General features: G+C 41.8%; 1 protein-coding gene across 1 annotated transcript in view; it reads left to right on the plus strand.

Moving 5' to 3' along the window:
- LOC103362818 (voltage-dependent calcium channel subunit alpha-2/delta-3-like) overlaps nt 1-16,288 on the plus strand; it is a 121,380-nt gene that overhangs the window by 16,968 nt on the left and 88,124 nt on the right. Inside the window, exon 3 of the mRNA XM_008289313.1 lies at nt 7,558-7,674. Within this exon, the coding sequence (XP_008287535.1) occupies nt 7,558-7,674 (117 nt within the window). The remainder of the gene's footprint in view (nt 1-7,557; nt 7,675-16,288) is intronic.

Consider the following 16,288-nt stretch of genomic DNA (forward strand, 5'->3'; position numbering starts at 1 on the left):
CTTTAATTCCAGTGTACTAACTGTTCAAGTTGTGATTGAAAACCATTAATCGACCAAAGATAGCTGTTTTAGTGCTCATGTTTGAGATACCACTACCATGTTTGACTTCAATACAAATAATTTTAAATCGTGGTTTTGTTTATGTGTGAAACATAACCCCTCTAACCAACTGGACAGGTACACATACGGCCAAACAAAATCTTCATATTAAGTATTTTTTTTGAAAATTCTTTGCAGACAATGACTGCATGAAGTCTCCAATAGGCATCCCCAGTTGTTTTGTATCTTCCCTTGTGATGCTCACAAGACCTACACTGCTCCCATCGTGGCCAGTCGACGATATTTCATCTCTCAACTCAAACTGAGTTCTGAGGGTTGCTGATTATGCCACAGCATGTATAATGTTGCTTGCATTAGTGATGAAATGATCAATAACAGCCAGTGTTCTAGTTCCCTTAGTGGCCATCACAGGACCACCACCATGTTTGACCGATGATGTGCTTTCAAACTTTTGCTTTTTCTCTCTTCATGTTCCTCCTTCAGTCACTTCAACAGAAGTTGTTTTTTGGCTAATCATTGAACAGAACTTTTCTCTAGTCCTTTTTGATAAAATTAAACATTTATGCATACAGACACTCATTAAAGGGTTTCTTGTCGTCTTTTTCACTTGTCACGTCTTTATGCCATATTGACAGACAGATCCACCTCAATCAGAATGGCTGTTCCCAACTATTAAGGAAGAGTGAGCCACATTTGATTTTTTTTTTTGCGCATTAACTGATGTTGAAATGACACAGCGTTGCCCAAGTAACATTCAACAGCCAAGTATCCAGTTACTTTGAACTCTTGTAGTTTGGGCACTTAAAAGTGCTGCATCTCAAGAACAGTTCTCTTGATATTGATGAAACTCTCTACAAATATTAAAGCTGAGACTTCGCACTTTAATGTAACGATGAAGAACAAATGTGCAACTCTCCATAGAACTATATTATGACTTGTAATTTTACAGTGTATCATAAATTCAAGTTTATTCAGCTTAGTTGTATTGCAGTTGCAGCAGATGAAACAAAACCAAGGCAAATTATTCAGCCCTTACATTGAACAACCCGTGACCCCATACCTGTGCAGCTAAGCTAGCACGTAAAATGTTATTAGATCTAATAGGAAAGATAAAAAATTAGAACCAAAATTAGACCAATTGGTTGTAATAATATAACGGATTCTTTATTGGTTGGGAAATTTTTTTAAACGAAACCAGTCTATATTATAGGTTAACAGAGATCTCCCTGTTGAAATAAGCATTGAGTTTTAGCAGACCTGAGAGTCCATCCATCCATCATCTATACACCGCTTAATCCTCACTAGGGTTGCAGGGGGGCTGGAGTCTATCCCAGCTGACTCAAGGTGAAGGCAGGAGACACCCTGGACAGGTCACCAGTCTATCACAGGGCTACACTTAGAGACAGACAACCAAGCACACTCACATTCACACATATGGACAATTTAGAATCACCAATTAACCTCAACATGTTTTTGGACTGTGGGAGGAAGCCGGGGAACCTGGAGAGAACCTACGCTGCACGGGGAGAACATGCAAACTCCATGCAGAAAGATTCTGGTGCCCCAACCGGGGATCTCTTTAGTTGTGAGGCGATGGTGCTAACCACCGTGCCACCTTGCGGCCCGACCTAAGATGGCTAAAATTGAAAGAAAACATTTTTTGTCCTCAACAGCAAGTTAGGCCATAACATACAGTTCTAAGCAGGAAATTAGCAGCCATAAACAGGTTCCCCAGTGTAGCATTACATCATAAACTTATTACACGAGGACCTTATATGTTCTAAGAAAACCAAGTGCAGTGCTGGAGTTGAAAGGAGGTCTGGCTTGAGGACACAGTGCAGCAGATTCTTATCAACACAGAAGCCTGAATCTGACTCCTCTGTTGTCTTCTCATTCTCTGAAGTGCTATCCTGCTCTTGCCACTGAAGCCCACTGACGCCTTTCTTTCCCCTCTCCTGGGAAATGGTGGTTCTGGATGTATGTCAGTTGGCTTTCCTGTGATGATGATGTGATGTGAAGAGGATGGCTTCGGGCTAATTGGGCCTGGTCTGCTCTGGTCAGCCTGACTGAACATAGCGCTGCAGACAGCCTGTGGTCAGCAGGACCCTTTTAGCCTCTCACTGACCACACAAACATGATTGCAAACACATAAACACTTCCGTTCAAGCCGTGGGCACTCTATTGCCTTCCTCATGCCTTCGCGAAATGTGTTTCACGGACAAGGATTTAGCGGCACTGTAAAGTATATATTGGATTCAGTAGCACAGACTTAGGACATGTCTTTAAAGAGAATAATTCTCAGCTATGACTGTGTCCATGAAGTCAGCCCATTCATTTTTATAATTAGCAAAGGAAGTGGGTGCAGTACAGAGGAAAAGAGATGAAAGAGGAAAGAAGGAGATAGACAAACCAGAGGAGAAGAAGAAGAAGCTCGAGAGAGACAGTAAAGGGAAAAAGGACAAAGAAAATTGGCGAAGAAACCTGTCAAGCCAGTTCAGGTTTGAGCCTCTGCTGACCTGTCAGCTTTAACAGCCCACCACAGTTAGCCAGGAACCAGGATTGGCTTAAAACCTGGATTTTCTGTCCCTCTGTCATACTGCAGTTGTCAGTCAGCCAGTGGGATTATCGTTCTGATGTTCATACCGTCATACCGTCGCTGTGATTTGGCTTCTGAGTCATCAGCCAGTCACTTTGATTGGCCACAGACTGTGTTATTTGAGGCTGCAATTAATTAGCAGGACTGTTGTTTGAGAGACTCAGGTTTGTGTGAGAAAATGTAAAACTTGTGAAAATCTGTCTGAACAGATGTTAAAAATAATTCAGGTGAACTTTCTCAGGAACTAATTCTTAAGCTCTTTTCAGACATGAACATTGCTGGTCTCATCGATCTGTTAAAGGGACAGCATTCTTTCATTCAGATCACTTTTACATGAATGTTTCTCATTGCTCGATGCAGACAGTGACAGCTAGAGAGCGACTATGTACACAATGTTTGCCATAGGTGCAAGCTTGGACAGCACATCAAAGTCCAAGGAGCTACTAATGAACAAAAGACGAAACCTAAATTAGCAGGAAGCGTACCAACGTGGAGGACTGCACCAGTCTGGATCTAAAGGGCAAAGACATTCTTCGCTTCACACAGTCACAGTTTATACGCTACACTTAAATAACTGGATAACAGCAGTCCTCAGATTGAGTTCTGAGCTCCATCACAGCTGCCAGGATCTTATTTTATTGTACAAGTCTGATCCATCTGGTAAAGTCAAAGTATTTTTCTGTCATCATTTTTTGTTATTACAGAGATTTTTTTCAGTTTCACGGTCTCACAGCAGGATATGTGCAGCAGTAGCACAATAATTGTGCACATGTATGCTTTCCCTTAACTACATATGGAAAGCGACCTCGTTAATCAATTAAAGAACTACCAAAACCATGTTGCATGTTGAATCTGCATACAACTGAATGCTGTTTTATACTTTCAAAAGTGAGACGTAATTGTTTCTAGGTCCAACCTAATAAGATTGATGTTGCAACTTTTAGAGAAAAATGAACAGGGTGCTTATTCAGATATGAAACTGACACATTCCACGGGCATCACGTTAATGGAAAGTCGAGTGCATGTCTGAAAGGGGCTTTCCTTTCATTCTTTACAGTCTTTACCATATGCAAAACAGAAGCATTTTTTTTTGGATGGCTGCGCCAGTACTTTTGAAGAGAATTTTGATATTCCAAATTGGCCATGGCATGCCAATGAATTTGGCAGTGATGCACCATTTCGGCAGCATTTCAAAGACACACAGACTGTTCAGTGTTATGGCTGTGAACACAGTGTTGATGCTATGATATGGAGATAAAGATGAAACAAACAGTGAGTGTTTTCCCTTTGAGCCTGATTCTATTCAATCTTTCCTGGCTTCTTACTGTCAGTACCTCTTCCCGTTGCTCTTTGCTGTACTAGTCTTTAAATCTCTCTCCTGACTAACCTTTGGTAAAAAGAACCACTTATTCAAAACATGAGGTTCACCTGCCAGCTTCCATTATACTGTAAGTTGGACAATCATCTCCTTGAAAAGTACCTTGATGAGTTAGACCCTCTTTCCTCTAATCACTATAATTGCTATCAAAAGAAATTCCATCTACCAAGGCTCTTATTTTAATCCTTTACCTAGCACTTCTCTGTCACATGATCGTTCCAGCATCACAGGAGTATTACACCTTAAGGCTCTGTCCTTGAACTCCTTATACCTTTGCTGCTTGTAATGGTAAATGTAGAAATCAGTGGATTTGTTTTTTTTTTGCTTTTTATGTTGTAAGTATACAACTAAATGAAATGTTGTGACTTTAACCTGGCTTCCTTTATTTATGTCCTCCTGCAGCGCTGCAGATGGAGATAGCATTTCACCCGCCCTCTGACCTCCCACATCAATATTATCTTTCCATGCTCCTTCTGTTCCTCCATCATCCTATTCCTCCACTTTCTACCCTCACTTTTCACCCTTAACATCTCTCCGCCTTCCCTTTATTCCTAATCCCGCTGCCTGTCTTTGCATCTCTTGAATCTCTTTGCACCCACACAGTTTGCTCTCCCTATCACGGCCTTTCTTCTCTACCTCTCTCCATCTCGCTTTTTTTGTTTCTCTTTATCTCTCTTACCCAACTCTTTGTCTGTCTAGCTGGGTCTTTCTCTCGGGATGGCACAAATTCAAGGATGCCCCTATCATCTGTCACACACAGACACACACAAGTGAATGCAAAATCTAAGCGCAAATTCGAGCAAGATAACAAAGAGTGATCCGAATCAGTGTCTCTCTGCTTTCCTTTTTGTTTTCAGTAACATTGCACCACAAACTGACTTATCTTAATTGTTGCCCGCTAAAGTCACAGAACATTTTGCTCAATCTCTCTACATTCACGAGTTCCCTCTCTGCTACAGCAATAAACTGTATAAACATGGATTTATCACCCATTGGTTTGGGGATGCCGACTCACAAACGACTCACGTTTGGCCTTTAGCCGTCGCCATGTTGGTCTTTTAAAACCAGGTGTAAGGTGTGACAAGTGGGTGTGACATGTGTCAATCACAATGTGGCTCCGCCTTAAAGCACAGTGATTTCTTATTGATTTTTCTCTCTCAGTGGGATCGTAACTTCACAAAATAAACTTAATGCTGGACTCAAAAAGTCTTCTAACTCCTGATTGAGAACATAAAACCAAAAATATCATGTTTACTGATGTAACAGATCAAATTAGAAATAGGGTCATTTTTATCATTGACTTCTATACAATCTTTTTTTGCAACCAGAGGAGTCGCCCCCTACTGACCATTAGAAAGAATGCAGCATAGGCGTAGCATATTTGGTATAGGTTTCACTTTTCAGACCCCAGAGGCTGCGTCCATCTCTGTATACACTGTGGTTACAACAAAAGTATTCACCCTAAGCAAAAGTTTTGGTATGACGCAAATACTCCTCTCTGCCCTGCAGTTTTTGGATGATTGCCTAGATTCAAAAGCTGCCACCTGAGTGTGTCATTCTGTCCCCATTCCCCACCTCCTACTGTGATCTCTCTCCCCTCGCCTTGCTCCTCATGTGTGCTGCGGTACAGGGGTAGCTAAGAGCATGCGTCTAAGCAGGTTGGCATAACATTAGAGAGGGCATGCTATTTGATATGGCGGTAATCTTCTGTTAAATCCCCCAAGAGTGAAACACAACCGCCTGCAGCTTTGCACAGATTTCAAAAATGGTTTTCTTTTCTTCTCTTCTTCTTCTTCTTTTTTTTTTGCGCGACACACATACACCCTCGCGCAGAGAACAGCGCCACATATGTGTGTGTGTGTATGTGAATGTGGCATGTATGGGTGTGGAATTAGCCAGACTTAATGTCACTGTCCCCAGTTAAGGCGCTGGTTAAGCTAAGCACCCTAGTATAGGTTTATGGCAGAATAATGTGATTTTGTGTAGTGCAGACACTAAGGGCAGCGGTGTCATCAGTGCTTAATGTGTGGTAGGTAACACTCGAAGCAGGCTCGTAATTCTCAGTTGAGCTGATTGGTTTCGTTTATATGTAGATTAGTTTGAAGGAACAACTCCTACTAAGCTATATTTCCACTTTTGAATTACTGATAATATATTTTTAGTCCTCAATAATTTATATCTAGCCTACTGTGTATATAGTATATGCATATGTGACTATAAAAGGCCACCTCAAAATGCAGCTTCATTCGGATGACGTGATGCCACAGATGCCACAAGAAAGACGCTTCACCTGCAGAGACTGCTGATGAAGTTGTTGGCGTGCACAACCAGAGACTATCTGCTCAAACTGTAAGGAACTGCCTGAAGGAAAGTCGGTTTGCAGTTTCGTTTCCCACACCGAGGTCTTGATCTAACGGCAGAGTGGCATCATAACGTGCTCCAAATGGGCAACCACTCACATTTGTTGGATGCTAGCAAGATGGAGGACAGGCCTTTTCATTGTCAGTTTTTAGCACTGTAGAGCAGATGGGAGACATCGTGTTTGGCGTTGCACAGGGTGAGATTATGCAAATGTCAACATTGTATGGAGAGTGACCCATGGAGGTGGATGGACGGTGTGGGCAGGGATATGCTTTGGACGGTGAACGTATCTGCAATTTATCGATGGAAATGTCATTGCACAATAAAATTAAGATGAAAATCTTGACACTTACGGTTGTCATGCACACTGCCCTTCTATAGTAGCAGCTGAAAGTGTTTTACTCCTACAGTGTCCTAAATACTTTCCAGATTTGTCAGCTATCAAACATCTGTGGGATTCTTTGCATTGATGTGTCCAATAGCGTGATCATGTCCCCCAAAATGTCTTCCAACTTTGCCAAGCCCTTCAGAAAGAATGGAACATCAGTCCAGACAGCATTTGCAACCTCATCAGCTCTATTCTTTTTAGATCTGTGGCACTGCACCATGCAAATGGTGCACACGCTTATTACTGACTCGTGATTTCCATTCGATGACTGCACTCTCGATCATGACTTCCATTCTGTTGTGGAGAAGCTGTGTGTTGGAATAACAAATATTTACTCCTCTGTGTTAGAAGGAATGGATAGAATATAACAAAATATTACTTAGCATGTTTATACTTTTGTTCAGTATGTGTTGTAATTTTACCACGGCTACTCCTGGCTACACGGTATACACAACACTTGTTGTATCAACTATGCTTGTTTTGACTTTGTGACGTGTGGGACCGTTTTTTTTTTTGTTTTTGTTTTTTAAATCTTTCTTACTTCCAAATGTCTGGATAATGTATGTGTTAAAAACGTGAAACTCATGAGACACAGAATTTGGAATGATCATATTTCATATCATATAACAATTGCATTGAGTATAAAGCAGCATTCTTCTCTTTTTTTTCCAGATTCATCTGACACAGTTTATTGGAATGAAAATGCATCATTTCTGTTGTTTGAATGTGGCAGGAGCTGCACCCTATTAACATGGATGTGTGGCTTTGTTACAGAAATACAAGGAGTTTGAGCGGGCTGTGCGGGTGGAGGAGATCGATGGGCTGCGGCTGGTAAAGAGGCTGGCTGAGAACATGGAGGAGATGTTTCACAAGAAAGCCCAGGCAATGAAGGTACTTGTTTCCACCTGACTCTTCATCCATCACTCTAAATCTAAACTTTCCTTTGAGTTAAGAAAAAAAACTAAACTAAAATAGAGTTCAAGGCCTGTATTGGTCACAAACATAATCATACATAATATAACATGCAGTGAAATGTATTGTGCACCTGTTCCTGATCGAAACAATAAGAATATGAATAAGAAGATTAAAGTATAAAACACACAAGAAATACATACATATATATATATATATATATATATAGATAGATAGATAGATAGATAGATAGATAGATAGATAGAAGCAAAATAAATAAATCAAACTGTCAGTGTGAAATAGTGCAAAAAACAAACTGAAATTCAAATATAAATATCTTTGTACTCCTACAGGGTAATGTGTGTGTGTGTGTGTGTGTGTTTTTTTAAACAGTTTATTATTTAGTTCACTTTATGACCACCAACATTTAATAAAAATGACTATGCTATTGCCAGAAAGGCAGGAAATGATCAGTAAATTTCCTTGAAATTTTCCTGAAATCACTTGGCAAAGTGTTGATTTCTGACCACTTTGCTGACTTTATTAGATGTCTGGAGAAATCCTGTAGTGTCAAGGAACCAGACACATTTTGTATTTGGTGTGTGTATGTGTGCAGGGGAGGGTGTCGGTGGCAAGGTGACAGACAGACAGACAGACAGACAGACAGACAGACAGACAGGCTGTGATCCACCCATCGGTGTCTCTGCCATTTTATTGAACTGCTCAGATCAAACACGCCACACCTTATCACAAAGCTCTAAACAGCGGGGATTGATATGTTCATGTGTTTGTCACATTTTGTGTGACTGTCTTGATGTATGGATTTCTCTGGGGTGCCCTTATGTGCCTTTAAAACACAAGTAAGCTGGACAGACTGCAGTATTAGTATCCTGTGGTGGACCATAAGTACCGTGCTAGAGTACAAGCTTTAGGCACTTTATAATTTAATTCATTTCAGATGGTAATGTTATGCTTCTTACACAGCTACATTCATTGGCCAGCTATCACTAATTACAACAGTTGTTTTACATGCACAACAAATTCCCTGCTTATAGCATATGCATTGTAAGGTTGAACTGAGGCAACATTTCAGCTACATTAAAATGCTGCATAATGAGGATAATGAGGACTTTTATTTGTTCCTTGATTACATTTTTTGTGATACTACTTGTTGTGCTGGTAAAATTTTTGCATTGCAGATTGCTGAACTGTGTTATTTCTGCTTTTTAAAATATGTTATCCACCTCTGTTAGCGTCCACAAAGTTCAAGCATCCATCCATTTGGTGTGTGAGCATCTCTGCATGTATGGTGTTATGAGTGTGTGTCAGTGTTGTAACAGGTGTAGTTCACAATGTGTCCACAGTGCACTGCGTCTGTGGCTGCAGCTCTAGCTCCAGGTGATAGATCCTATCAGGACAACATGGTGCTGTTAACAGAAATTGGATTTCTCTCTGAGAGTCTGGTTCAAGGATACAAGCTGAAAGGAAAAGAGGAAGGAAGAGAGAGAGAGGGGGCACAGACAGTGACAAGCCATTTTTGTGCTTTCGTTTGCTTTTGTCTGTATTCTTTTTCTTATATGTTACCTTTTCCTGTTTGAATTGCACGGCCATGGCCTGTTTCACTCTTTAAAAAAAAAAAAACAAGATCCACATTTCTACCCATCCCCATAGTCTTTACTGAGCATGTAGAAAAGATGAAGTAATTCATGCTGACATGAGTCATCTGGCATTTCACAAATATGACTCCTACTCTTTAACAGTGATTGCTGGCATGAAAGCAAGGTTCTAATTGAATATAGTTGCTGTTGTAAACTCCTTCAATAGAAAATACAGAACTTAATCAGCTTCCTAATAATAACAAACATTGTTTTCTAATTAAACCAATGCTATTTGTTTTCTAAATCAGGATTAGTCTTATTTAATGTTATGTGTCATTTTTTCCATTACACAGAGACTTGTCTTGTCAACCGCTCGTAAATGCCTAATAAATCCACTTGTTGACAAGAGTAATTTCCATTGAGCGGCGAGATTAGATGAGTCTAGCAACATACAATAGTTGTCTGCCATCTCCTTGAAAGTGCGTCAAACCCCTGGAGATGTGGGGACTCTGTTAGCTAATGGCTTCTCTTAAGTCCCCGCCTGGATGCTGGATGCCTGATAATTGTGCATCTCAGGGGGGCTCTGTGGGCTTCATGTGCGTGTCTAGAGTAAAAGTTAAAGGGGGCTGATGTGAGATGAGAGGAGACGCTGGTCACCAGGGTGATGGACTTGTGGGAAACAGAGAAAAAAATAAGTGTTAGAGGAAAGAAATTTGAAGCAAGTGAAGGAGTGAGAAAAGGCCCCGAGCACACATCAATGGGGAATTTAACCCTCGTCAGCTGCTATCGGGATTCCACTTCACCTCCGCCTTTCTCATTTTCAACGCTGACAATTGGCCTTGTGATGAACTGTTAGCCGTGAACATGTAATGGAAGCGTCCGTGAGTCTCTTTCCCTTTTCTGCTCCATCTTGCTCCAATTTCTCTCTGCTTTTATTACCAAAACTCTCATCTGTCTGGCCTAGTGTGCACTCCGGCAGCTATCCTTAAGCATCCCTCCCTCCTTTGTCTGTGTCATCCTTCTCTACTCCGCCTCTTCCCATCTCTCTGCTTTTTCCTAAAGTATATGTGGCGCTTCAGCGATTCAATTTCCGTGCAGACGCTCTCCCCTGTCCGTCAATGTGGTTTTATCTCCTTGTCTCTGCGTCGATTCCCCCCTTTTTATCGCACGATGCCACCTGCTAAGAGACAGCAGCCTCTGCGGCTGTAAAACGGTGCACCTGTAAATGTGTTTGCTCGTTGATGTCGCTGCTCGTTAGGCGTGCTTCAGGAGAGAGCATTTCGGATTTTCTGTGTTAAAATAATTTGAAAAGAGAAATATTTCAATGAGGTTAATATATTGTGTAGACCTTTTTCACAGCAGATATTTTGACACCACACAGTAGGAACAGCACCGGTTGAATTATTAAAATTAATGTCAACTCATTTCCATTAAGTGTCCCAGTAACTTGTGATTGCGAACCAACGTTCACTCCCCTGGAATGCAGCCATCAGGAATGCACATATGCTTTTCCTGCTATGACAAGTGAAAATGTCTGCAGTTTTTTTTATTATCATTATTAAAAAAAGGCCAATTAAAGCTTTATGCAGGTTTTTCATTTGGCTCTATGAAGAGTTAGAGAGCGGCAGAGTGTACGTATATGTGTGTAAATGTGTTTAGAATTGCCGTTTGATTGTGTTCATGTCACTGTTCTCTTTCTCTTATCATCTCTGCATAATTGTGGCAGCCTCCTCTCTGTCTGACAGAAATGAAAACTTTGGGCAGGAACAGTTGCTACTTGTAGTCGGTTCAGCCAATTTAATTGCAATTCCATTATTATAGATAAGATAGAAAGGCCAATCAAACAGTGTTTCGAAATCAACATGTGCGCGCAAAGGGACACCGCGCACGGCGGCGTGTGCAGCTTCTGTGTATGTGCCGTAAATCCGTAGACATTTGCGTGTATTTATATGTTTATTCCTGGGCTCAGCAATCATCTTTGCTTACCATTGTCACTTTTTAATTACTGTTACCTTCATCAGCTCCTGAGTCAGTGGGATATTATCATTGTCTCGCAGACAGCCGCTCCTCTCTCTCGTCGTTCTATCGTTTCTGAAAAAAAAAAAAAAAGCTTGTCTGCTGGCGGAAAATGGTGGCAACAGCAGACGGTTAAAGAAACAGTGAACATGTTGTTATCAAAGTTGAAAGGCGTGGAGCTATTGTAATGCCCTCTTTGAAGTCAAGCACGGCTGTGTTTCATGTGACAAATGCACTTCAAAGCAGAGTGGATGCCTTGCTGCTAGGGCTGTTTCTCCTGTAATGGCATTCGGTCTCTGCTCTGTACCTGCTGATATCATTTACCTGTGGCAGCTACGCCTCTGTAGTCCTCAACATGATTACCAGTATAGAATAGGGGGAGTCTACACCGGTGTATGTTGCAAATAAAAAGGCACACACAGGATTTTAAATGAAATTTTCTCTGCCAGCAAAAACCTCCTCTGAACTTTAATTTTCATTTGCTGACATGCACAGTGAATTTCAATCCCAAATTTAGCATTTCAACGATGTGCCACAACTCATCCTCTGCAGGAGATAATTTGAATAAAGACGCATTTTCTCATTTTGCTTCAGAAACGTCAGCCTTTACTTCTGCTTTATAACAACTTGGGTCTTATTTTTGTAGCTTTGGCTGTCGTTTTAATCAGTGATGCTAACCTTTTTACCAGCGATTTAATTGCCATCACAGTGTACAGACGAATGTCCAGTTAAAAATTTGCTGCCACACATAGAGGTTTGCTGTGCTGTTAATGAATGTTATGGATATTCCAAGTGTGCACGCTTTGGATTTTACTTCTAAGTAAAGTGATCTTCCTAAACTACAAAATCAGGACACATGTTAATGTCAGGAAGCCATACCAAAGCCAAATTTCAATCTGAGCATAAAAGAATGTAATTTCCATTTCCATCCACTGCTGTGAATATTAGGAGTTAAATGCAACTGAATTGTTGCCACTAATTCTCTTGTCAGTTGCCATTAAGCCATCGCAGAAGAAAAATGTACAACAACACAATGCAATTAAAAGAGCACTATCCAATTCAGGTAGAAAATACGATGGAAAACACATTTTTATTTCTTTTGTTTATTAATTTGAGTTTGTTTTTTACTCTTCTCTTTCTTTTTTGGACATTTTTTTTATTCATAAGGTGTAAATATCTGCAATATTTTTTAAATTCAATATGTCCAAAAAGCTGATTGCTAGAAACACATGCAATTTTATTTGTCTTCAATCATCAATCATATTTTAGTTGGATTTGAAGCTACACAAAAACTAGACAATGAAAGCTAAACTTGCTTAACCCCAATTTTGCCTTGTTAGATGCGTGAAGTTCTGACAGGGATTATTCACTGGTGTGGTCTTCCTTGGCACGCCAGCTGTCATGCTGAGCTCATTGCACTGCACCCATCATCTACTTCATTTCATTAGCCGTCCTCAGTCTCAGATCACTGTCACATCTGTGTGTGCGTCTGTGTGTGTTTCTGTCCAGAGTGATGGCTACTAATGACAAGGCAGAGCCAGCCAGTAGATGTCAGGACAGCGATAGTCTCTTTCTGTTTGTGTGTCCTCTCTGGCTGTTTTTTCTGTCGCCAAAAAATACTCAAAGTGAGAAGGATGGAATTGTTTTTCTAAAATGATGAAATGAGCATGTAGCCAGGAAGTGTGGGGAAGGTAAATGTCAAGAGGCAAAGAGAAGTCAAAAGTTCAGTCTAAGCCTGAAATAAAAACTGAATAAAGAGGAAATATGAGATGAAGACAGAGAATGAGGAGGGGGGCTGGGTTAAGCACCTCATATTCCCTTTCAGTCAGCAGAACTGCTGAGAACTGTCAAATATTGATTATCGGGGCTTTTTATATCAAAGTGCACTTCTTTCCTTCATCTCGACATCTTTCCCCTTGTCTTTTGCTTTCCCTTTGTGTCTGTCTCTTCAGCGCGTTCTGTCTACTTGGCTTGTACCCAATTTAAATGTGCGAAACAGAGGAAGCAAAGTGTCACAGAGCACTTTTCTGTTTTGTTGATGCTGCAACTCTTCCCTCGGCTGATTTGACAATATTAATTGCTGTCCCCAGTGCTATTGATGGGCTGACCCAAGCCAATCCCACTCAGCCCTGCCCTGGCCTCTGGCAGAACCAAGACCCACAGGACCTGCCCTCCAGTAGGCTGAAGCTTACTTAGCATTTCCTGTTACAACAGCGATACATCTCCAAGTCATCCAAGTGCATTAGTGTGCTTTATTTGTATATGTAAGGTCAAAGTGATACAAATATATGTGTGAGAAAAAAGAAGCTTAAAGTTACTATCTACACACAGATAGTGCTGGGAAATAGTGCAGATTTAGAGCACTATCCTATTTCTGCGCTTTATAAATTTGAGCTGCTGCGGTTACGTTGTGCATTAAGGAGCAACTCTGCTACACCTTTAGGGCAAAATGTTCAGCTCTCTCCGACAAATTACGACTCCAAAAGGGATTACAGAGAGAAAAGAAAAGTTAAGTTGGACCCTGAAGTACGGATGCATGCTAAAGTAACAGCACACAGGACCTCTGGGAATGTTTTTTTTATGTGAGTCTATTTAGAACTGTAGTTGATGTGGTCTTGTTCTCGGTTACCTCAGGAGAACATTCAGATTCAGGCCACTGCCCTCCCCATCTTTTGGTGGAGGGAATGTGCCGAGGCAAGGCTTAATGTACTGTTTTTAAAAAAAAGTCCACTACCAGTCAATAATGTATGTGACCCCCCTCCCCCACCTCCTCATCCACCCATCCTCTGCTTCTCTCACAGCGGCTGTTAGCATAGCTCAGCTATATATGACAGCCTTCTCTTTCACAGCTTTAGTGTTGCATCCATAATGAGTAGACATTTGCTAAGGTCAGCGGCTTCAACCGTCAGGAAACCCACCGCACAGCACGCACGGTGCAAGAACAACAATAAGCCAATCAAGTTGACAGTGAAATGAGGGGGATCGTTTATGAACTTTTGAAAGTGTAAACAATCCGAATCTTTTGTCAGGCAAATCATAATCACAGGATGTCAGATAATGAAAGGGAGCAGATGAGTGCAAATGTCAGAAAAATGGACTGGGCGGGTGGAAGTGGGTGGGATGAAAAATGATGAGCTGGAAACAGAAATTGTGCTTAATTGAGGGGGAAGGCATCACTTGTATTTCCTTAAAAAAACATGGGGAGATGTTTGAAAGTAAGATTGAGATTTTCAGCTCCATCAATCTACATCAAAATGGATCAAATTGAAGAAAAACTTTTACTCTGAAACATGAGTCTAAACTAATTTTCAAGCAGTAATATTTAGTAAAACACAGATATCCTACAAAGGTTGATGTAACTGTTGGCAAATTCCCCTATAGATCTTATTTTCTGATAGGAAAAAAAAAATCCTATGCTAGTATATTATCTTTTCTGTGTGAACAGCTGGTGGGTTAAGCAGAGTATCAAGCACAAAATTATAAAGTTAAGAAAGCGAAGGGGATCTGGGGGCATTCTCCACCATAAGAAAATTTTTGAAAAAAAAGCCCTTAAATGGTGACTTCTGGTGAATTTGGAGGAAGCTAATGCACAAGGAAGAGGTTTACCCTCAGGGCTCTTGGCAGTACGACTTTCTAACACCTGGTGAATGCTGTGAAATGTTCTTTTTTAAATGAACGTCAGCTCCTCCTAAATCTGATAGTAGTAGTCTTGTTGCCTGAACCAAACTTCACAGAAAAATTGTGTTGAAAATCATTGAACAGCAGGGTTATAAATGCTGTAAAGGAAAGATTTGCCAGCATCCTGCCTCTTTCCCTAAAAAGCCAATCATCTACTTTAGTGACTGCCAAACAGGGAAACAACCAACCAATCATGTTGTTGCACTAACAACAAACAATGTTGTGAAACTGTGCTCATACAAGTATAACTTGTGGGGGAAAACAGTATTAAAACTTTTTTTAGGGATAAGTGGCAATATATTTTATTATTTGCTTGCACTGGTGATTCTATACATGCAATTTTAATGTATGCGACGGTTCGTGCTCCATGACTGTGCGGGTGGACCCAAACGAAAAGGGAGACGGGGAGAAGGGTTAAAGGAAACTGAATTTATTAGGGAAGGTGGTGGAGTGATGGGCACCAGAAGGCAGAAACAAAGTCCGGTGAAGGGGTGCCGGTCGTGGGGAATAACCCGGTGGTGGAATCTGGTGCAGGGATGTCAGTCGTGGAGAGGGAGGAGTGGAGTCTTCGGTGTCGTGATCCGAGGAAGGGGGGTCCCGAGGGTGGTGCACGAAGAGCCGGTGCCTGAGAGTGCCTTGGTCCGTGGGGTTTTTCTCGGTGCAGAGAGGGAGCCGTGACGAGGGAAACCGGGGTGGTGCGCAGGGGTCCGGTGCTCAGGGTTCGGTGCTAGTGGGGGGGTGCTCTCGTGAAGGGTCTCCCGGTGAAGGTGTCCGTGGTCGTGAATTCCCGTGGGTGACAAACGCTGGAGTGCTTGGAGGTGTGCCGAGTGCTGGAGCCGAGGATGAGAACTGGAAACAGGCAGAGAAACACATACTATAAATTTGAAGCTAGAGAACATCAAGAATGCTAGGAATGCTCCGTACGGTGTAGCAGCTAGAGGCCTGACTGAACCGGAGGTAGGTATCACAATCCTCTGGCTTCGGTCTTCTGTGAGACGCCAGTATTTAAGCAGGGCACGGCTGATGAGCCACAGCTGCCAGCGTGCGCGTGTCTCTCCTGATCGGCTCCGCTCAGCCTGCAGAGAACAGAGGCACACTCACCAAAACACAGACAAAATCCCCAAAACACAGTGAACCCAGTCTATGACCCTCACAGTACCCCCTCCTCAACGGACGCCTCCTGGCGTCCAACCGGGCTCGTGTGGATTCCCCTGATAGAGAGACCTCAGGAGCGTGGGGTCCAGGACAAGCAGGGTGGTCAGCAATGAGCCGGGAGGGCGGAGGGGGAAAGGCCGGAGGGC

Source organism: Stegastes partitus, unplaced genomic scaffold, assembly GCF_000690725.1.
Source record: "Stegastes partitus isolate 25-593 unplaced genomic scaffold, Stegastes_partitus-1.0.2 Scaffold605, whole genome shotgun sequence".
Taxonomy (NCBI): Eukaryota; Metazoa; Chordata; class Actinopteri; family Pomacentridae; genus Stegastes; species Stegastes partitus.